Genomic DNA, 23,733 nt, shown 5'->3' with positions numbered 1-23,733 from the left:
AGAAGGAGCCCGAGAAGCAGAACAGAAGGGATGTAAAAGAGGATGCTATGGAATGATAGACCACATCCTACTAAACAAGGCAACACTTCCCTCCCAACCCCCCTTCCCACGCCTCCTCCCCCCAAGCCCTCTCCCTCCCACACTTCTCCCTGCTCTCAAATGTTGTGGTTGTGTGCTTCCCCTTCTCTCCCCATCTTGTTTTCCGCTCCCTCTTTTTATATATTTTGTTTGTCTGGTTGATTTGTTTGTGAAATAAATGTTAGCTCTTTCACGAGCCTCGATTCAGTATACAAAAAAAACAAAAAAAAACAAAACAAAAAAAACTCGAAACTTGCAATACAAGAAGAACAACATTATCTACACATGAATAAACTAGAAAAAATCTTTTGATGGTGTTCCACATTCATGGATGATAAAATGCATGCACTTGTACAATATCAACCCCCCAAATAATCAAACTGATAGAGAAAGCAATGGAGCTTTGAAATACCACATTGATATTACAGCATTCGGAAGGAAATATCGAAATACCAGGAGAGAAGATACATCGAGGAATTTTCCAGGGAGACAGCCTTTCACCCCTCATGTTTTGCGTGGCGCTGGACCCACTGAGCAACCTCATTAATGAGCAAGGACACAGATACACCTTGACATCAAATAAGAGAATGTCTAAAAGGACAAATAAAGGTGGCACATCTACAGTGCATTCAGAAAGTATTCAGACCCGTTCACTTTTTTCACATTTTGTTATGTTCAGCCTTGTGCTGAAATCGTTTAAATTCATTTTTCCCTCATCAATCTACACTCAATACCCCATAAGGACAAAGAGAAAACAGGATTTTAGAAAGTTTTGCAAATTTATTAAAAAGAAAAAACTGAAATGTCACATTTGCATAAGTATTCATACCCTTTGCTATGACACTTGAAATTTAGCTCAGGTGCCTCCCATTTCTCTTCATCATCTTTGAGATGTTTCTACACCTTGACTGGAGTCCACCTGTGGTAAATTCAATTATGGCCGGACGGAAAGCCCGCTTGGAGTTTGCAAAAAAGCACCTAAAGGACTCTCAGACTGTGAGAAACAAGATTCTGTGGGCTTTCCTGTGTCTTTCACTGAGGAGAGGCTTCCGTCTGGCCACTCTACCATAAAGCCCAGATCGGTGGAGTGTTGCAGTGATGCTTGTCCTTCTGGAAGTTTCTCCCATCTCCACACAGGATCTCGGACTCAGCCAGAGTGACCATCGGGTTCTTGGTCACCTCTCTTACCAAGGCCCTTCTCCCCCGATTGCTCAGTTTGGCCGGGCGGCCAGCTCTAGGAAGAGTCCTGGTTGTTCCAAACTTCTTCCCTTTAAGAATTATGGAGGCCACTGTGCTCTTGGGAACCTTCAATGCAGCAGAGATTTTTTTGTCGGCTTCCCCAGATCTGTGCATCGACACAATCCTGTCTCTGAGCTTTGCAGGCAGTTCCTTCGACCTCTTGGCTTGGTTTTTGCTCTGATATGCATTGTCAGCTGTGAGACCTTATATAGACAGGTGTGTGCCTTTCCAGATTCCTTTCCAAACACGATTCCAGATTCCTTCCAGAAAGGCTCAAAACCAGTGAATAACGACATTCAATGATGTGACAATGGAATGAATATTTCAAAAGGTCGATAACACGTGTAAGCACCATTAAAACGAATTTCCACGCAACCGTCCTCTTCATCACCCGAAGAAGCTGCTGGAGAGAATCCAAAGGAAGTTGTTGCCATTCCTGGTGCAGCGCAGCCTCCAACTGTGCCACAGTCTGCACAGGATGCTCCATTTTCTTCGTTCAATGCCCATGAATGTCCCAAACGTACTCTATTGGATTTAAATTAGGACTCCTTACTGGTCAGGGCAGTGTTGTGGTGACATTGTTTCACAATAAGGCGATAACTGTATGAGAACGATGGGCTCAGGCATTGTCATACATTAATACAGCTCTTGCGATAAGTGGGCGATTGTCAAAATACAGAACAACACTATCCAAAATGTCCCTATGGTACTTTTTGCCTGTCATGTTACTATGTACCTACCTGACAGACAAAATGTAGTGACAAGGTCAATTTACTGATAACAGTTCAATGGAAGCCAAGTTGACCTCCAATTTTAGTGCAGGACATCCCAGCATTGTTCATCCCAATACTTTGCCATCTTTGGCCTTCGCTAACTCTTATATGGGGCTTTTGTAACATAGTCCACCATTGGTAGTACACCGCTATTGTTACCTCCTCAAAACCTTAACCAGGTGAAAGTTTATTTTTATTTTTTCAAGTTGATACCCCAAACTACCTTGCTGTACCTGCTGGGTGTGTAAAATTGCCTTGGTCTCGTGATGAAGGGAAAATACAGCCTGTGCAAGGAAGCTTCTTTGGCTTGTTTGAAAGAAAATTTCCAATAGTTACCCTCGCCAGAGGAGAGGGTATTGCATTTGTGTCTTTGTCTATTTGTCTGTCTGTTTGTCCACACAAAATAAATATGATTTTCTCTGCAACCGTTGGTCCGATTGACAGGAAATTTTCACCATAGGTGCAACTCCACCTGTATAATTTTTTAAATGATAATTATGACGTCATCTTAGAGAAATCGAAAAACTTTGCACCTTTATATCTCCGAAAGCGCTGAATAGAAAAAAAATGAGACATGGCTCATTGTAAAGAACTCTCCATGGGGAATAGAATATGTTAACGATGATGCCATATGTGCCTCCATTATGACGTCATAATTCAACAAGTACAAAACTTCATCCTATCAAGATGAAATTTATTGAGCGCCATGTTGGCATAAACTGGCGGAGAAAGAATATAATGACGTCATTGGTCATGTGGTTCGGTCGCCATCTTGGAAAAACCTTGCACTTCTATATCTCCGAAAGCACTGAATAGAAAAAATTGAGACATGGCTTATTGTAAAGAACTCTCCATGGGGAATAAAATATGTTAATGATGATGTCATAGGTGCCTCCATTATGACGTCATAATTCGACAAGTACAAAACTTCATCCGATTAAGATGAAATTTCTTGAGCATAATCTAGGAATAAATTAGTTTAGAAAAAAAATTAATGATGACATCATCGCTCACGTGGTTCGGCCACCATATTTGTTTTAACACAAAAGCCTTAAAACCACTGAAAATACATCCTGGCGAGGGTTTGCAATATCCGATTGCTCTTTCTTGTTTGTTTTTGCAAACAGAACCGTTTTATTTTATAGGAGTGATTACCTTTTTCCATGTGTATATCATTTAAAATCTAAGATAGTTTTTAACACCTTTTCACCCTATGTATATTGTTGTGGATATGAGAATGGTTTTTTTTGTTGTTGTTGTGTAAATTGTTGTAAAAATATCGCCCTCCTTACTCCAGTTATGTATAAAGGTCAAAAGGGCGTCCTGTAATTAGGTCATCAACAATCACGTTAGCCAATCATAGATTTCCTCCTTGTTGGTAGTTTATTTCCTTATTCTGTGTATTAGGCGAAGGCTTTGTCTTCCATTAATTAATACTCCATTGCACCGAATCAATTAAGAATAGCTCCCCTTCAATAATTCCATTTCCCAGCCAAACTCTCCATCTCTGGGTAAAGCAGTTCACAAGCGTGGGGTGCGCGCCCTCTCATTTCGCTGCTATAGTGAATATGTGCTCCGTGCTCTGTTTGAACAGGAGGGGCGGGGTCACCAGGGAGAGGCAAGCCCAGGGCGCGCCACGAAGGGCGGGGCTGTTCAGCCCCATGCCCAAATAAGGAAACAAGCCCGGGGGATTGCCATACAAGGTCCCGAAACAGAGCACGGGGGGAGGGCGGTACTGAAACCGACGAGGGCGTGACACACCCGCGCTGAAGGTATGAGAAAAGGGTGCGACGATCGCTAAAGGAAGATACACGAGATATACGGCATATGAGTCCAGGTGCGTAAGAGGGTTGGCAGTCCACCGGGAGAGAGTTGAGAGTTGCACCGGAGTTGCGTGAGAGATACGGAAAGCCTTTGGGTGGTTGTTGCGTGAGAGATACGAAAAGCCTTTGACAAAGAGCCGCTTCAACCAGCCCCATTTCAACCAGCCGCGTGAAGTCCTGACGGGGCAGCGAGTGACCCTGCCGGTGTGCGGTGTAAAGCCGAATACAAGGAGCTGCCGGCTCCTCGCTTCCCGCCCGGAGTGGACCTGCTCGCTGTGCCCTGTGATTCCACCTGCTCATCCCTCCAAACGATTCCTGCCCTTCGATCCTTTTGCGTACGTGAGTTTGTTTTGTTTGTTCTGTCCTGGGTAATAAGTTAAGCCTGTTTAGTTAAGCTAGTATTTTCACTGTGTCTTTCTGGTCCGTCCCTCTTTCTGCTTTATTTTCTTATCTTTCCTTCTTCCTTGGTTTCTTTCAATCCTGTAAATAGTAATAAATAATAATCGTATTTCAAACCTTTTTGTCTCCTTCTTCTTCTTCACATCCGTGTCGCCTTTGTCTTTTCCCTATTGAATATCTGTGGCGCGATTTTGGCCAACGTTCAGGAATCGGGTTAGTCGGGGTAACTGTTCGGGCGATGCGGCCATCCACTCGGCAAATCCAGTAACATCCTAGCCGCGTCCGTAACAATTGGTGTCTGGGAGTGAGATACGAGGCCCGAACCAAATTTGTAAAACATCTAGAAAAAATTTGGTCAAAATTTGGAGTGGCCGAAATTTGTTTTGTTTTAGAAAAACCCGAACTTTGAAATCGCGCCATGGCTAGTCAAGGCGATCGGATGCAGGTGGGTGAGCTAGAAGAGGGGTTAGGGGTAACCCAGGACCAAAGGGAAGAAATGGTGGAGGAGAGCAATGGTGAGGTGGTTGAGGGAGTATCAGGCGCACAACATGGCGCCCTCGCGCACGTGGTTGGAGAGGCGCAAAATGGCGCCTCGTACGAGCGCGCGGTAGCCGAGCCCGCTGTACCAGCAGGCTTTAACATGCAGCCGTTTGACATGCAGCAGTTCATGGCACGGTTCGGCGAATATATGGCGGAGTCGAAGTGCGACAACGAAAAAAGAAGCAGGGAAATGAAAGAAATGAGGGACGAAGCGAGGGCTGATCGTGAAAAAATGGAAAACAGAATGATGGGGGCAATGAGGGACGAAGTGAGGGGTACCAATGCCCAAATTGGGAAGTTAGACAATAGATTTGAGGGGTTAGACAATAAATTTGAGGGGTTAGACAACGGGATAAAAGCGGTGAAGAATGGGTTAACGGGGCTAGAAGATAAGATGGAAGGCAAATTGAGGGAGATAGGGGAGCAATCTGCCCGGGAAATCAAACAAATGGGGAACCAGATAGAGGAGGTGAAAATCGGGTTAGAAACCAAATTGGATGCCCAGAGGGATGAATTGGGACAGATGAAGGCGGCATCTACTAAAGAAAGGGAGGAGATGAAGGAGGAAATACGACGAGGTGTAAGCGAGGAGGTCTCGGGGGTACGCGAGGAGGTAAAGCGAGGTGAGAAGCGTATGGAGAAAGAGGTGAGAAATGGAACGGCTAGGTTACAAGGGGGCATAGAGGACCTGACGCAGGAGGTGGAACAGCTGACGGTGGGACAGACGGAGTTAGTGGAGCAGGTACAAAGGAACACTGCGGTACTATGAGGGTTAAAGGCGACACAAAAAGAACTAAAAGACAACTTGATAGCGACGAAGAGGGAATGTCAGATGGTACGTGAGGGACTGACAACGAGGTTGGACGAGGTGACAGAAGTAATGGAGACGAAGGACCGGGAGGTGAGGACGCACATAGAAACGGTCAAGGTGGCGTTAGAGGACGAAATTGAGGAGACGCACCGGGAAATGAAGGAGGTAAAGGAAAAATTAGAGGAGGTGGAAGAGGGGGTGAGTGAAATTAAGAAGAGACGGAGGGAAACTAAGAGGGAGATAAAGGAGGAGGTGATGGAATATGTACAAGGTCGGTGCTCAAATCGTGATGGTGTGCTCGCTAACCAAATAAAGAGTTTGCAGGTGGCGAAGGAGGTGCGGAGACGAGGTGCCAAGGTGAGTGGCGATATACGTGGAAATGTATATGATGTGAGGGGAGCTTCAGTCGGCTTGGGGGTTGATTTGGATCCGGGTGTTCGTGAGAGGCCGTTGGTGAAGTGTGCGACAGGTACGGAGTGCGAAGGAGGAGGTGTGCGAGAATGTCCGACTCTGGGGTGTGTGAGAAAAAAGTGCGTGCCGAGGAGTGAGTGTGCTGTCGAGAGTGAGTTGGTCGTAGCGCGTGTGCGAGGAGGCACATGGAAGCGCGTAGTGGGGAGTGTTACAGAGGGTGTAACGGGAGAGTGTGCACGAGAGGATGCGCGAGAAAGGTGTGTAACGGACGGGTGCATGAGTACAGAGTGCGCTGTCAAAAGTAAGGGTGAATGCGTGACCGAGTGTGGTGGTAAAAGTAGTAAGAGTGACACGGAGCGTGAGTTGGTTGTGGCAGGTGAGAGAGGATGTACACCTGGAATGGAAGGATGCACACCTGGAATGGTAGAGCGTGTGTGGGAATGCACACTGGAATTGGTAGTGAGGCACGTGGTTGGGTGTGCAAGTGAGAGCACACCTGTGGTTGTCACAGAGGAGGTGACCGAGGAGGGGGCGCGAAGAGGTGTGTTGGTGAGGTGCGCGAATGACGAGTGTGTGCAAAGGTGTGCGGTGGTCAGGTGTGTGACCAAGTCTGTGAGCGAAAGAACGAGTGCAATAACGAAGTACGCGGGGTGTACGGGCGGCATTGGAGCACCGAGCTCGGTGAGGGTGAAAGGGGTCGCGTATGCGTGTGAGCATGCAGGTGAAGCATCGACGGTAACCGGGTTAGCGGTTAGAGCGACGTATAGCCGAATCGGGCCTTCGGTGCGAACCGGGCAGCTTTGCGTGCCGCGGGGATCCGCGGCGGTTTCGAAAGAACCGCCGTGCGAGATCCACGCCGGGCCGCGCTTTGAACGGCCGCGTCCATGCTCCACTAAGCGGAGCGGGCGGCCCTGTAGGAAGGGTCGTCACGACAACCCTTTGTGGTTGAGGCGTTCCGGCAGGTCGAAATCGGGCCATTGGACGGCTCCGTGCCGAGATGGTGCGTGGGATCTCGGCCCGGGTAAGCCCCCGTCCCTGCACCGAATGCCGGACGCATCCAGCCGCCGGCACCAAGCAACCCGCATTCATTGCTCGGCTTTACGAAGCCGAGCTTTGGAGATGAATTGGCACACCGAGAGGCACTAGTGAGTAGACTGTGATGATGAGAATAGTGTTTTGGACCCGAAATTAGAAAAAAAGCAAAATTTGATGATTGGCAAAGGATTGGCAGAGTGATGATTGGCAGATGATTTGTAGTGATTGGCAAATTTTTAATTAGCTGGAATTTGGTTTGCAAAAATGGTAGTGGGAGATGCCCGATGTGGTGGAATGGCAACTTTGCCATCTCTCACGCCACGGGGGCAAAGGAGCAATAGACTTATGGGGTTTGGCAGTGAAAACTAGCCCGGGAGGGTTAGGATATAGTGTGTAGGGATTTAGAGAAGATGACCTTAGGTAACGTTAAGGTTAGGTTATGACAATTGAACCGGTAGTGGGGACGCAGGTAGATCAGTGTGGATTATAATGACGAGGGAGCGTAATAAAGTAAGGGGCGACGGGGAAGCGCGAGTATTAGCAGGGCACCAGGTAGTTCAGATGATGCCGTGTGAGTGTTGGAGGTGTATTCAAGTGTATTGAGCAGGGTATGAGTAAATGATTGTGATTGTGAGTTGTAGTGTGATTGCACAGGTGTGCAACTGAACAGGTGTATGGAGCAGTGTTTGAGTGAGTGATAGTGATGTGAGTTGTGCTGACCAAATGGTCCAGGAAGGAAGGAGGGTGCAGGTGGCACCAGGTGTGATTGCACAGGTGTGCAACAACAGGTGTATGGAAAAACAGGTGTATGGAATAAATGGTATGGAGTATTGGAATGGATGGTTGTGGAGTGAGTATGGTGGAAACTGTGGAGTGGAGTGGATGGTGCGAAGGTATGGATGGGGGAAAGGAGGATGGACCCCATCACGAATACCCGGGGAGGGTAGTGTACGTGTTAGGTAGAGGGTACAGGTAAATTGTGGTTGGATATTGGCATCTGTGGTGCGTGGTGGAAGAATGGTATTTGGATGGGTGCATTAGTGACGTGGAAATGGCTGGGCGTGTAGCCTGTTAGTGTGTGTAGTTGGTTGACACTCCGCCACTGTTAGGATGTCGGCCAGGTGAGGCCGCAGGTGGGCTCTGGGAGCCGGTAGAGTTGTTGTGGATGGGGCCCGAGGATCCGGAGGACGGACCCGGGTAGCCCAGTGCCAGAGGGCACCGGGGGGTGACAGAGCCAGGAGGGGCCTTCCCCAGTTAGATAGGTTAGGTGAGGAGCAGGTAAGCTCGGGGGCAACTACAGTGGTGGAGGTGAGCAGGTGGGTAGACCTGCTGGGAGAGCTACACGACCCAGCCCGGAAATTGTGCAAGGGCACAGGGAGATGAATCGGGGGAGTGAGACCCCAAATTGAGAAGCACCACAGTTTGGTCAATAGGAATTGGTTTTTAGAACCCATAGTGTAAGTTGGCCAATGGATTGGCAGGGAAAGACCCCGGGTAGTGTAAAGTGTATTAAAGTCATTTAGAAAGTAGTTAGGATGAAGATCTCCTCGCACCATCTGCACCCACTCACCTGAGGTGACAGGACTCCCCACCATGCCATGTTTTTATTATTTTGATGCAAATGTTTGGAATGTGAGACGCATCATGACGTGGGTGTGACATTGTGCTGATGTTCCATCTCTTCCTCCTTATGAGGATTGATGATGAATTGGGTGATGGCAAATTTTGGTTAGAGGGATTGTGAAGACGAATTTGGTGTAGAAGAGATATGGGGAAGACGTGACAGTAGTGACGAATTTGTAAATGTGTAGATTTTTGTAAATATGGGGTAAGGGCAAGGGTAGAGTAGGTGACAGGGGGGGGGGTGACGTACGGTAGGGACGAGCTTTTCTCACTTCGCTCTCCGTACGCACTTCGCCTTGCATTGCCTTGTTTGATGTGTACCCTTGAGACCTTACCCCTCGCTCATCTGTCTTTTCCCCCCTTGTCTCCCACATGAGGACTGTGCGCCACTGGGCGCCGAGGGGAGCGTGCGAGAGTCCGCCATTGGGCGCCCGAACCTCTCGCAACCACAGCTGTCTGCATCGATGCACCACCTTTGGACCACATGTCTGTGGCTGAGCACCACTGATGGACCCCATGGGTTGGGGCATGGCCCCTCTGCTGGAACCGGCCATGAAGGCCCGAGATCTTGCTGGCGGACCTTGGTCACAGGGTACCTATGCCCCACAGGTGAACCACACTAGTCGGCCCTGTGGGCCATAAATAACTAAAAATGGACACGTTGGTTGCATTTTATTATTGGAAATAGGCCGCCAGCAAAGAAGATGACAACACCAGGAAGATAGCAATAGCCAGCAGAGGGAGCCGAAGAGCAAGAGACCACCAGGAGGGTTTGTTGGTTTTATTTTTTATTGAACTGTGGTGACTGTGCACCGATTGGTGCTTGAGGGTGTATTAGTGCATTGTGGGTGCTTTCATGGTGCATCGATGCAGGACAGACTGTCTCCCCCCCCCCCCCCCCCAAAAGAACGATCACAGGTCCTGGGTTAGTATTGTAAATAAAAGCAGAGCCATTGTAAATAATGCGCCCCCACCGTAAATGTATAGTTTGAAGACCATTCCGCAATTCGGTTAGCTGTGGGCGTGAATCGGTTAGGCAGGGTGCAATGGAGCAGCGGGACATATTTATTTATGTTTTAAAACTGTCGCACTCAGGGTCAGGTTAAATGTAGAGGGAACTACACCTACGTGCCACACTAAAAGTCAAGGTAAGAGGCCCGGGACGTGCCTAAGAGGAGGAGGGTGCAGTGTTGTGGATATGAGAATGGTTTTTTTTGTTGTTGTTGTGTAAATTGTTGTAAAAATATCGCCCTCCTTACTCCAGTTATGTATAAAGGTCAAAAGGGCGTCCCGTAATTAGGTCATCAACAATCACGGTGGCCAATCATAGATTTCCTCCTTGTTGGTAGTTTATTTCCTTATTCTGTGTATTAGGCTAAGGCTTTGTCTTCCATTAATTAATACTCCATTGCACCGAATCAATTAAGAATAGCTCCCCTTCAATAATTCCATTTCCCAGCCAAACTCTCCATCTCTGGGTAAAGCAGTTCACAAGCGTGGGGTGCGCGCCCTCTCATTTCACTGCTATAGTGAATATGTGCTCCATGCTCTGTTTGAACAGGAGAGGCAAGCCCAGGGCGCGCCACGAAGGGCGGGGCTGTTCAGCCCCATGCCCAAATAAGGAAACAAGCCCGTGGCTCGCCACGAGGGGTGTGCCGTCGGCGCCAAGCCCAAATAAGGAGACAAGCCCGGGGGATTGCCATACAAGGTCACGAAACAGAGCACGGGGGGAGGGCGGTACCGAAACCGACGAGGGCGTGACACACCCGCGCTGAAGGTATGAGAGAAGGGTGCGACGATCGCTAAAGGAAGATACACGAGATATACGGCAGATGAGTCCAGGTGCGTAAGAGGGTTGGCAGTCCACCGGGAGAGAGTTGAGAGTTGCACCGGAGTTGCGTGAGAGATACGGAAAGCCTTTGGGTGGTTGTTGCGTGAGAGATACGAAAAGCCTTTGACAAAGAGCCGCTTCAACCAGCCCCATTTCAACCAGCCGCGTGAAGCCCTGACGGGGCAGCGAGTGACCCTGCCGGTGTGCGGTGTAAAGCCGAATACAAGGAGCTGCCGGCTCCTCGCTTCCCGCCCGGAGTGGACCTGCTCGCTCTGCCCTGTGATTCCACCTGCTCATCCCTCCAAACGATTCCTGCCCTTCGATCCTTTTGCGTACGTGTTTGTTTTGTTTGTTCTGTCCTGGGTAATAAGTTAAGCCTGTTTAGTTAAGCTAGTATTTTCACTGTGTCTTTCTGGGCCGTCCCTCTTTCTGCTTTATTTTCTTATCTTTCGTTCTTCCTTGGTTTCTTTCAATCCTGTAAATAGTAATAAATAATAATCGTATTTCAAACCTTTTTGTCTCCTTCTTCTTCTTCACATCCGTGTCGCCTTTGTCTTTTCCCTATTGAATATCTGTGGCGCGATTTTGGCCAACGTTCAGGAATCGGGTTAGTCGGGGTAACTGTTCGGGCGCGGCGGCCATCCGCTTGGCAAATCCAGTAACATCCTAGCCGCGTCCGTAACAATATACAACATAAAATCCAAGATAGATTTAGGTATGGTTTTAAAATCCCCTCTCACTCTATTTATATATAGTACCGCATTAAATTAAAGATAAATTTTAGGCATGGTATAAAACAAACTTTTTTTCACTCTAATTATGTTATATTAATTTAAAGTTTCATTTAAGGTATTCTTTTTATGAGGAGAAAGGGGTGGGTGGAGGTTTACTTCGCAGGTGGATCTCAATGTATTGTTGCGGATGCCGGGTTCGTCGACGTACAAAGGGGGGTTTATGCCCCGTTCCCCCTCAAACTCCGGGTCCACTGAGGCCGCCAACCGCGAGCGACTAAGCTCGTGATTGACGGATTGCTAAGCATTTCCGATCGCCAACCTCCCAGCCACGCGCCGAAGAGTTTGCTGGTCAATTGATCCCAAATACCTTCAAGACACTCGACCGAAGAAACTGGGGATTCGAACCCTCGCTTCCCACACTTTATTGAGTGCCGAGCGGATTTGCACGGTGTGGAAAGCGGCGTTACCTGACGTGATTTACGGACCTGATTCAAGCCAAATTCGGTCTCGGATGATGCTAGGCCAATGGAGAAAAGACGTATCCAAACAGGTTTGAAAGTAACACAAAATGTACAGCCTTTTATTTAGAAGGCACAGAGAAAAAGAGACGGATTCAATCTTATCAATCCTTACCTAATAATAAACCCCACAGTCGCCTTCACACTCTCACACACAGACACAGGGAATAACACACTGGTTGTTATCGTACCGATGTACGTGCTGGGATTGACTCGAACGTGGCCACGTGGTGTGCGCAGCACGCAGTTCGATCCTTGATCCGGACATGCAGCCTGGACGAGGTATCTGGACGACGAACTTCCACAGGTTGCACAAGCTGCAACGTAGGTAGACAAGCTTCAACTTCAAGGTGAGTCGCGGAAGAAGCCAACGCTTGCAGGTCAGCCGGATCAGAGCGAGAGATCGGTGAGGAGCGATGGGTGTCGGTCGGCGAAACACAAAGCAAGGGCAGGAGTGTCGGCGAAGCACAATGCAAGAGGGTCCGGGCAAGAGCACAAAGGCAAGAGCAGGAGTGTCATCGCAAAATGCAAGAGGGATGTCGTGGCGCAGCAAAATCCAAGAGCAAGAGTCCAGAGCAAGGGATGTTGTGGCGAAGCAAAATTCAAGAGCAAGAGTCCAGAGCAAGAGTCCAGAGCAAGAGATGTCGTGGCAAAGCAAAATCCCAGAGCAAGAGGCCAGAGCAAGAGTCCAGAGCAAGAGTGTCGGCGAAGGACAAAGGCAAGAGGAGTGTCATGGCGCAGCAAAATCCAAGAGCAAGAGGCTGGAAATGCGATCGGCGGGTTTTTTTTATCACACCCGAAAAGCTTCTCGAATGTTCCACAGCCTCCCATTGGCTGAGGTTGGTCACGTGCTGGCCTTCAATCCCTCCTTCCCCCTTTCATTCGGGGAGGTTTCACACCCCATTGGTCCCTTGCTGGTGACGTGCCCCGGCCCGTCATTGGTCACGTGGGCCTGTTCTTTTGGCCACGCCTTCCTGCTCATTAGAAATGACTTCCCTTAACCAAACGAAGGTTTGAAATCCTGCCTACTCTCAACGCATATTGGTCTTTATTATTACACAATGGGAAGGAGCTAATCTTTACATTCAATAAGAAATAACTCACTACTGCAGGCTACATGTTGTCGTGCAATTAACTAAAGGGGGTTTGCCTTTATGGCAAAACCGCAACAGTATTACATAATTGGTAGTTTGAAGGGGTTATGGGGGCTATCTGAAATTTTTTTGTTTCATTTTTTATCAACAGAAGCTACAGAAAACAAATATATGTACATGCATTATTAATAAGTTAATTTATAATCCAATGGGTTAATACTTTAAAAGGTATGAAAAGAGGTTTATATAGTTGCGGATCTCGACGCCGGCCTTCTTCCCTTACCAAGTGGGGATTAGTCCCCTTGTCTTTGACTGGCCTGGCGGGACCCGGGACCTATGACGTCCTTCCCGGACAGCGCGAAATAGGGTATTAGGACTAGGATTCGCTGTTACCTAATTACTACGCGCTGCCCTGAAACGAGGCAATAAGCCCCGCACGAACCACGCGTGTTGAGACGCCGAGCGGTGCGTACACGCGATCCGTGCCGTTTAGATGGTGACCCTGGTTCTAGCGATCTTATTCGTGTCACGCTTAGTCAATGGATAAATCACAAAAGCGGTCGAATTGGAAAAAGGAAGAACAGATTTATTTACACTATACAAGGATTACAGAAAAAGGGGACACAGTGCAGCCTTATACAGTCTTAACTTAATACCCAGGACAAACGGGCCCGTCACACACACACACACACACACACACACACACACACACACACACACACACACACACGGGGCTTGCAGCTGCAGGATGATGGTCCGCGTCCAAGGATGGCTCCCGTGCAGCTCCCTCCGGTCTCCGGCTCGTCCCGTGCAGATGGTAAGTAGAGAAGGCAGGAGCTCTCCGCGTGTCGTTTGGACGCACAAGGTTATTACGGGGCGATTTGGTAGGGAGCGGACTTGGGCGGTTAGCGGTTATCACTGGCAGCTATTACCGCGTTTACTCGCATGGCTGAAGTAGGCGCTATTCGCCACCGGCGCGTCTGGCTGCAGCCGTGTACTCAACGCCTCTTCTTCCTCTCCTCTGGCGCGTATGTTATACTGTGTGAGTTACAGTTCAATGCCTCAAAACGAGTGATGCGAGTCAAGTTCTCCTTCAAAGTCCGGCTCGTAAATTCTCCCAACAAGTCCTTTGCTTCAGTCCTGGCAAGTCCTGTTCAAGGGCTTTGTGCACCGACTTATATGGGCACGCCCTGCAAACCTTCTAGAACTCACCAGACGCGCCTCTCCACGCCCTCTCATGCCATGCCGCTCGAGCCCTGATTGGCTGGTGGCTCTTACCGTCATCGCCTCTGACACTCTGCCTTGACGCCGCCCCCACCCCGACCCCGCGCTCCTCCTTCTCAGGCCTACCTCGTGTTACTCGACTAGTGAGTGAGCAAAGGGCAGCAAATGCTGCAGGCAGCTAAAGCGTAACAACTGAGCGGGCAACCAAAGCGTAACAAACTGAGTGGGTCAGCCAAATGGGGCGCGGGATCAATTATGCCCATCGAGGTGGAATTGGAGGGTGGACGCAAAATGAACGGGACCTAAACTCATGTCTTTACACAACGCAGGTATCAATAGGGGAAATGGCCTATACTTACACATACTATGACATAACTAATACTACAAGTGGGCCTACGTGTTGCTCGTGGACTAACTATGGGGGGGCAACCCTTTAACCTTTAATGATCAATATGTGCAAATCTCAAAACCGTAGCAATATATTATCTGCTAAGACGTGCTGATTCAATTGTGAGATTTTCTGCTTATTTTACCAGCTGCGTCAAGAAATTTTGGTGACTGGTCCAAAAGCCCCCTTTATACATTACTTCGGCCACATTCCAAGCCGAAATCTATACTTATTTTAATGATTTACTAGAATCTTTCCATCTCTTTGCTGATGATTCCCCACTGTGAATTCCACGGGAAAGTTGTTTATCCTCGCAACAGACAGGTTGTCCGCTGCCCTCCAGAAGACCAGAGCTTCTGTCTTCCACATGGAACGTGTCCTTCAACTCAGACATTGGCTTTGCGCCATCAGCTCCTTCATTCCACTACAGTCTCAGTAGAATAAACATGCTCATCATCCAACTCGCTTCTTATGTGGCTTAATCCAGATTGATAGCTCAACCCCATTTCTCTGCCCCCATTTTTATCCTGTCTGCAGAAGCCTTGCAGATTCTCTCCAGTTCTTCTCCATCCTTCAGTAAATTAAGGTGTCAGTTCTTCATAACCTTACGTGAAATCTTGTTTTCTTCTGAGTTTGTATACCTTTCCTGTTTGTCCTTCCATCTGCTTGCCCTTTCTTTTCCACCGTCTTGCGAGCACTGCCCCCACTTCCCCCAGCTCCCCTCAACTCTCTCTTATTTAGTTATTCCATGACTGTATTCTGTATTCTTTTTTTTAAAGCCATGTTTTCTGTCTAAAATTTCCTTGTATTATTTTTAATGGAAGAGGTTAAATGTAGGTACACATTAATTTTTATTTAAAGCTCAAATATAAGTTTGTGAATCATTGGTTAACTGCAATAGATTAATCAAGCCTTGATGTGGCAAATGCATTTTGTCCTTATAATGCAAGATATAATGGAAATCATGGTATTTGACACAGGTAATTGTAATAACTATCATGAAGTGAAGAAGAAGAAAAAACAGCACCAGCAGGACATCCACAGTCATGTTCCCATTGAAATGATGAGCTAGGAAGGAAATTTCTGCTGAATCGTAGCCTTATCATCAATCTTGCTTGACCTTGGGTGAGTCCAGGTTTGGAAAAAGGCCCATTTGAGATTTGGCACAACCTCCTCCAGTAAACAAATTTAAAAATGTTTATAGACAGCGAGTGCGGTTCAATGAGAATGCAAACAGTTACAAGTAGCCGTGTGCCTGTTCTTTTTCGCAATGTATAGTTTTGCGTCTGTGCGGAGCCAGCATATATGCCTGTTTTCCTGTTTGCTTACATAATGCCTGTTTTCTAGCTCACAGACATCAGTTCACAGTTCCTGGCCAGAGCGTCACAGTTCCTCCACTACCTGGACATCTCTGGCTGTGTGCAATTGAGCAACCGCAGTGTGAAGCTCTTTCAAAATTGTAGAAACCGGCTGCGCATGCTCATTATGCTGTACTGCACAGGGATATCAAGGTGATGGGGGTAGTTATGGGCCCTTCACTGGCTATTTGCAATATAAATAAAATTATAGTACAGCTAGTTGTCTTGACCTTTTAGATGTGCATGGTAAATTCCCCATGAGAGCCAGTTGGTGACTTGAAGTTGGTCTTTTTGTTTGCTGCAAAAATTATGCTTGACTCGTCAATGTTACACATCACAGAAGCTTATTTTGCATAAAAAGTCGAGGTTCATGGAAAAGCGAGGTAACAGAGGACAAAATGGGCTTTTGGGAGTCGAATCAGGTGGGGGTTACTGAAAGAATATTTGCATCCTCAAACAGCTGAAGTGGGGTTGGATGAGGAGCCAAGGGGAGCAGTGTCGGTAATAAACAGAAAGGCCACCAACCTGTCTGTGATGTGAGAGCAATCGACTTTGTGCTTCCATCTTTGTTAGAAATGGCAATAATGTTGGGCGTTTTAGATATTGTTGATCATTCCACAGAATCCAGAAAAGACAGATTTGGCATACCAGTCTATTTGGGGACAGCAATACTCTTAAACTATGGAGAAGGGCTTTGTAGGCTGCGAGTAGTTGACAGAATATGGATGCCCAGTCTGTGGAAGCCAGTTAAGATACATGGTAATTCCAGGAGAGATTGTGAGCGATGATGAGAGCTTGAGGTTTAAGAAACTGGATCTCTTTCAGTGGCTGGCTGTGTCTTTGTCCTGCATGTGATGTATGTACAAGTTCCTCCATGAGCCTCAGATCACTGTACAAAAGGAAAATACATTTACACACTTGTCTCCACTAGTTGAGAAAATGGGAAGATTTCAGCACGAAGCCAGCCTTGTTTGCACAATATTCAGTGTACAATGGACGGGAGGAGAAGGGTATGACAACTGAAGACGAGATGGGATGAATCTGTGCATGAGGTGGAGAAAATATTATGATTTTGGATGGGGGATGACTTGAGATGGTGGTGAAAAGCTGTCTTGAAGACCTGGAGGGAAGAATGAGATTGGAGTCTGTACAGGTTGAAAAAAGAGGAATAAATGAGTGGAGGTGAGCAGTGGTTCTGGATTTAGGCAGTTTCACTAGGAGGGGGTTGCTGGTGGACCACGTGCATCCTGCTGATACCTGAGAGGGACAGAGGGCAGAGGGTTCAGGTCTTGACAAGGTGCCATCAGGAGGACAAGTTTGAAAGCTTATTTTTGAGATTGGACAGATGTTGTTTTCTGGCTCTCCAGAGAGTAGACACAGTTGTTGCGAGCTTTGTGCAATGATCTGAAGTTGTCTTCAGTTGGATATGCTTTCCAGGAGAATCCAAGTGGTTTGAAAGCAACCGCCTCATCACATGATTCAGAGTACCAAGAGTGAGAGGATGGGCAAGATAATTGAAGACGAGATGAGATGCATCTGTGCATAAGGAAGAGCAGGTTTCTGTGGAAGAATTCCCAGGCTGAATTAATATCAGAGGAGATGGATATAGGAGTCATCCACAGTATGTGGTAGTTAGCTGGTAGATCATCTGAGATGGTGGAACCGAGGGACAAAATAAACGGAGACGGACATCAAGGGATGTGCGGGTAAGGAGTACAGGTTGGGGAGAATGCATGGGGTGGATAAGATGCATACAGAAGTAAGCGATAAAAGACATATTCCAAGTGTTTGAACAGTTTGTGATTTTGTCAAGGTCTGAAGAGAGGGGCGGGGCTGCTGCCTGTCTATCTGAAGGATGGGGGAGGGTGGAGTCATCAGCAAAAAGATAAAGAAGATTTTCCTGAATGTTCTGTTTCAGGATGCATACAAGAATGCTGCTAAAGGCAAACGATGAGGGCAGGGATGTGCGCAAACTGCATTTAGTCAAAATTTACATGCCTTTTTTAAAACCATTATTTATTAATGATGACGATGATGTGTTGATGTCCTGAAGTGTAAAAAAAAAAAAAAAAAAAAAAAAATTTTTAATACAAAAAAAACAAACTGCGAATATGCGAAGCACGAATGAAGAAGACGCAGGTCATATGTTATGAACCGCAAATGTTGGGAACGCAAATGCCAAGGTCCGACTGCTTTATAATGTCTCCGTGACTTTTCTTATCGCTGTTTACAATTTCAATTTTATTTTGGGAAAGCAAGATAACTGTTCCATTCAAAGAAGATGCATGAAAAGCAATTTATTTCGTTTCATTAACAAGTTCTTACAACAGTACATACATGTCATAATTTCAGAACAAGATAATTAAAATGCATCAATAACACATACATGAACAAATATCTTCAATTAAAACTTTCTCAAAGGATGGATTTGTACATTTTTTTCTCACTCTTGTTCTCATATTTGCAGAACAGCTGTCCTGGCCATCAGGCCGCAACTAGTCGAGTGCATATATAGCAACAATTTTCCTCCACCCTGGTTCCACACGGATGATACAGCTGATCAACTCGAGGACACAGGTACATCAAGTCATTTAAAAAGCATTTATACTCGCGTGCACACGCGATTTAATGCATGGACAACTTCGTACATCAACAGCTTCTTGCATACATCAAAGCATTGCTGTCACAAGTCACCTCCTTTGACTATATGACAAAGAGAAAATTGTAGTCTGAGGGTGCAGCATGAGCTAAATGGTAAAGGTGAGTGCAAACAAAAACGATACCGCAGCACACAAAAGTGCAAGCATACCTGTGATTTTGAAACAGATACGCTAATGGAATATTAGCAAACACGCACACGCGTGTACACGCGCACACACAATTTTACAGGCCTTTCACTTCACAGTCTCATTGCTGTACTGTGTGCTGAATTGCATTTGGACCAGTAACATAATTTACTGTAGCAGCAGATCTACTGCATCCCAAAATGGATAAATAAAGTCATCTACCTTTGGCAATCTAAACTTTCTTCTGTTAACAAACAAAACACCTTAACATCAGCTCTGAAATTATGAGCACAAATTGAAAAGTGTCCTTGAACGAAGACATGTACATCTCTGTTATTTGTTAGGTGTTGTTGTCCATTTTCATAGCTTGTCACTCATGCAGTGCAGCTTTCACTCATCTTGCTGGCAAGTCTTGCTCGTGCGGCTATGTGGCTTTTAAGACTGCCAACATGATATGGCAGGCTTGCCTCCACAGCAAATATGTGGGAATGTGCATCTGTGGTCGTCACAGAACAGATTAAAAAATTATTCGTCAAAGGCACCAATCATTGTGCACACAAAATAACGAGATCATATTTTACATATTTAAGCAGCAGCATACCTTCCACATGTCTTTCATCTCCAAAATGAGATCCCAAAGCAAACAAGATGAGTTTCGGCCCATCGCCTGCAATTTTACATTCACAGGCAAAAACAGATGACAGTATTCATCGAGTCGTGAAAAACAACATTTTTGAGCACTTCCTCCCCCCCCCCCCTATCTTCCTCCCACCCCAACAACACATCCAAGATTTTAAAAAGTGTTTGTTTGTGTTTTAACTCTTTGTCTTTGAAACAAATTCCATACATCTCCTGTTCTGCAATATTCACAGATCCTTCTTTACTCGCCAGTCAAGCACGTACCGATTGTACATCGCCGCAGAGTGAGGGCCGTGATGGGCCCGGGGAGCACTGCTAGCGACAGCTGCATTTTCCGCGAAGATGTGTCAAAAGCAACAATTCTCCCACTGGCCAGGCCAACCCACAATGCAATGCTGCGCTGTACAGCCATTGAACATACAAAACACGTAGCGCCCTCACTCGTTTGAGTACCGATGCATTTTTCATTCGCATCACCATCAGGTGGCCTGTGCAAATGGGAAACAAGTTTGCGATGATGCCATCTCCATTTCCTGTTCCCAAACATTTACTGTTGACAAGGTTTATTTATTCCCTAACAAAATGAGAACAATCTTTGACTTGCCCATCTGTAACATGACTCAGGAAATAAACATGTCCAAACATATGGCTCAAACGCAATATCGTGTTGTACACAATAAGCTCTTTTACATTTTCTGCACTGGTGGAAATAAAGATTCAGTGCACATCAGACTGGTGCATTATTGGCTTGGTGCCAAGTGCAGTGCATACCGTTAGTTTTACAAACGACGTACCAAATTGCATACGCGCAGTCGATAGTTCCTTGGTACCGGCTGTTCGCACCGTCCCAGATTTCCACCTTAGAGCTGCTGCGCCTCGCCAGGTACACATATTTATCGGCACAAAGACACCATATGGCAGATGCGTCGTCGTTTATCGTTCTGAAAGAGATGCATGAAAAATAAAAACGTTTTTTCGTTTTTAAAATGAGTCATTACGACAGAAAAGTGAACAATAATAAAGTCATTATCGAGGACAAAGTTGCATAAAGTTGATGAAGGAAGATACTTGGTTCTAAGGAAAGGAAAGATATGTTTTGTTCTTGCAACCTGACAGCCGATAAGAATGTTAGGCTCAAAATCTTTTACACTGGTGAAAAGAAAAACAATTAACATAGTATTCCTGGTAATGGACCAGCAACCCATTCTGGGGAAAAAAAAGAAGGATGAGTTTTTAAGCGACAACAAGCCGTGGCCTAATAGTGCATGGCAGCGAGAAAATAATGGATAAATGTAATATTTCCTGGACCATGTTGAGTTTTCCACATTTGTCAATAATCTGACCCCCATCCCTTCCTGAGACCGTTTTATATTGTTATGCTCATGTTTTGTTTTTTTACCTCCGCCACCAAAGGTGGATGGAGGTGATGTTTTCACCCCTGTCTGTCTGTTTGTTTGTTTGTGAACAAGATATCTCAAAAAATTGTGGACGGATTCGGACGAAATTTGGCAGAGATGTAGCGCATATGACAAAGACAAAATGATTAGATTTTGGTGAAGATCCCGATCCGGATCCGGCTAGTATAATTTTTTAAGTGATTTGTCACCATTGAGAGATAGGGCCAAAAACGATACTTAGCAGGATATCTCAAAAAGGTGTGAACGGATGATTTTGATTAAATGTGATTCTGTATTGTGATTGTCTGGTTTTTTGTACACAGACTCAAATCTCGTGAAATAGCAAGAACACTGAACAGATCGAGACACAACATAACAAAAGGAACAGCAGAAAAATGCAAGTTGCCTTGAAACAACTTGCACTCTGTCTGAAGGCAAATCTGACCGAAGGCAACATCAGATAATTTCACAAATCCACCAGAAAAAAAGATCAATCCACCAGGAAACAACATCTGTCCAAACTCAAGACTGAACTTCCAAACTCGTCTCCCTCCTCTGAAAGCTGTCTCACCTTGTTATGTCTGTCTCTGACTTATGCTCCCCCTTCAAGGCCTTCATCCCTTCCCTCTCTTGAAATGGCACCACAGCCTACTCTGCTCGTGAGAAGGCCGAATGCATCAATTCTGTGTTTGCTTCCAAATCTTCTGTCCCCAACCCCTTCCTCTCTGTATCACCCCACCCCAATTCCCAGTCGCACCCAACTGCTCATGGACTCTTTGTCTTTTGCACATGAAAAGGTGAAAAAATTTCTGCCAACTCTTGACTGATTCTTGCCACAGACAGAATAAGCTAACGTGTCATAAAAACCTGCTCTGCTGCTCTCACACTTCCTCTCTCTGCATTATTTACCGTATTACTTATCCCAAGTCATATCCCATCTTCTTAGAAATCAGCCAACATCACGATTACATAACTAGAACAGTACTCGGTAGAGTGCGTACCTCCGCCAGGCTGAACATTTAATGTTTTGTATCCCACTGATAGGCCGGATTTGGATCCGGACCTGAACTAAAATCGAATCGGCTTGTTCCTTTCACCTACCCAACTCATCCACATAGATTTTTCCAAATCCATCCACAACCTTTTGAGATATCATGCTATATATTGTTCTTGGTCCCATCTCTCAATGGTGAAGAATCACTTCAAAAATTATCGTATCCGGATCTTCACCAAAGTTGAACCAATTCTTCCTTGTAACACACCCAACATGTCAACCAAGTTTCATCCGAATATATCCATAACTTTTGAGATATCCAGTTCACAGACAAACAGACAGAGAAACAAACAGACAGATAGGGGTGAAAACATAACCTCTCCCCATCTTCAGTGGCGGAGGTAAAAAGGTGCAAAAACCGATCCCTCATCTACAGGTCAATCTTGCTTCCAATCTTATTCGCTTACTTCCAATCATCAGCAAGGTCTTGGAATCCATCATCACAGTTCACACAGCTATTCCTTTTCGCCACTGACCCCATTTCAGTTCATCCATTCGGATTCAGGCCAAATCACTCTCCCTCTAATATGCTGTTTAGACTCTCCCAGCAATGGATGGAGGCCATAAATATCAGACATGGCATCAGGGCCCTCTCTCTGGACATATCTCGAGCTTTTGAAGCAGTCTGGCATCCTATGCTCTCCGAACTCTCTGCCTATGGGCATCCAAGACCAACTTTCAGGACCAGGTTCATCACGGCGAGGTCACGCCTTTTCGAAGCTGTTCCATGCGCTCACGCTTTCGAAGCTAAGTAATCTTTCACAATTGTGTTTTTGTCGAGACTGTATCTATCTTTCGGTGTGTGTACCTGTAGCGTATCTTTAGGAAAATTTTCGGTGCTAATTTTTCGTACATGTACACACAATCGTCGGTTAATGCGTATCGAGTATTCTGAGGCCTAGTACTCGTAGGCTTAGGCTACCGTACCGTCTCCGACCTTGTGGTTTTGTTTTTCTCTTAGCGGTTCGTCGAATGCGCTGCATTTATTTTCGTTCTCTGTTTTGTCCCAGTCGTTCACCCCATACCTCCTTGTTTAATATCTCTACTCAAAAAAAAAACAAAACCCAAAAAAATATTTCCTTCTCAGGTCTTATTCGTTTATTTGTTGTTCTTACTTGTTCGTTCGTTCTTCGTTCACGTTGTTCGCGATCACGTGGTTAGAAATGTATAATCTCTCCCCTGAACAACTATTTTCTCTCAAATATTATAACACCTTTTTCTTCTTCTCCTACAAAAGGATGCTTTCATCTTGCTCACCAAATCTATTCATTCCAAAAAAATAAAATAATACCATCTCTTACAGTTCCTCTTTTCTACATTCCCTAAACTCTCCAGAACTCCACCCCTCCTTCAGCTTCCTCAAACGTATTTTTGACTCAAAGGTCTCAAACTCATTTTGCAAAAAATGTTCGTTTCCCATGAATCGTACACTTTTCAAAATCCAATCTCACCCCTCCCCTCCAAATCCTCCCCATCACCCATCCCTTTCAAATCTCCCCCCTTGCCCCTTCCCTCCCCTCCCTCCTAAACTCCCCCCACACCCCTCCCCTCCGAGACACTCCCTCGCTCCTCCCCTCCGAGACTCCCCTCTCACCCCTCCTCCTCAAAGCATCCTCCCTGCTTCTTCCCCCTTCCAACTTTCACCTTCATCTCCCCCAACCTTCTGCCTCGCTCTTCCCCCTCCTCAAATAACACCTCACTGTGCCTCACCCAATCTCCATCAAAACTTTTGTCCGTCCCATTCTTCCCTTTCTCCAAGCTATTCTGAAATCTCTGAAATCTCTGACACACCTTCAACAGCTCTCCCTACCTCTTCCTCCTTTTCCACATCTTACCCTACCCCCCCCCCCCTGTTCTGTACCCGATGCTCCCCCTTCCTCTTCATTAACGGTATGGACCTCAAACATCCAGGGCCTTCGCTCAAACTTGACTGATCTCTCCATACAGGTTGCTTCTGACAAACCAGATGTGATCTGCT

General features: G+C 46.2%; 1 protein-coding gene across 6 annotated transcripts in view; it reads right to left on the bottom strand.

Moving 5' to 3' along the window:
• Positions 1–18,156: 18,156 nt before the first annotated feature.
• The window catches only part of LRRK2 (leucine rich repeat kinase 2), a 221,783-nt gene continuing 216,206 nt past the window's right edge, over positions 18,157–23,733 (bottom strand). For 5 of the 6 annotated variants that reach the window (XR_010986405.2, XR_010986404.2, XM_068131309.2 and 2 more), the window contains 4 exons: positions 20,099–20,245; positions 19,569–19,792; positions 19,267–19,332; positions 18,157–19,161 (listed from right to left, as the gene is read on the bottom strand). Coding sequence is in view for 4 of the 6 variants with exons in the window: in XM_068131309.2 (XP_067987410.2) it covers positions 19,040–19,161; positions 19,267–19,332; positions 19,569–19,792; positions 20,099–20,245 (559 nt within the window). In the remaining 2 variants the exon portion in view is untranslated. Of the gene's footprint in view, positions 19,162–19,266; positions 19,333–19,568; positions 19,793–20,098; positions 20,246–23,733 lie in introns of those variants that run through there. The other variant, XM_068131311.2, reaches the window with a different exon arrangement.

Source organism: Myxine glutinosa, chromosome 11 (assembly GCF_964187855.1).
Source record: "Myxine glutinosa chromosome 11, kmMyxGlut1.1, whole genome shotgun sequence".
NCBI classification, from domain to species: domain Eukaryota; kingdom Metazoa; phylum Chordata; class Myxini; order Myxiniformes; family Myxinidae; genus Myxine; species Myxine glutinosa.
Note: the sequence above shows the minus strand (reverse complement) of the source record. Positions and strands in the feature narration are given on the sequence as shown.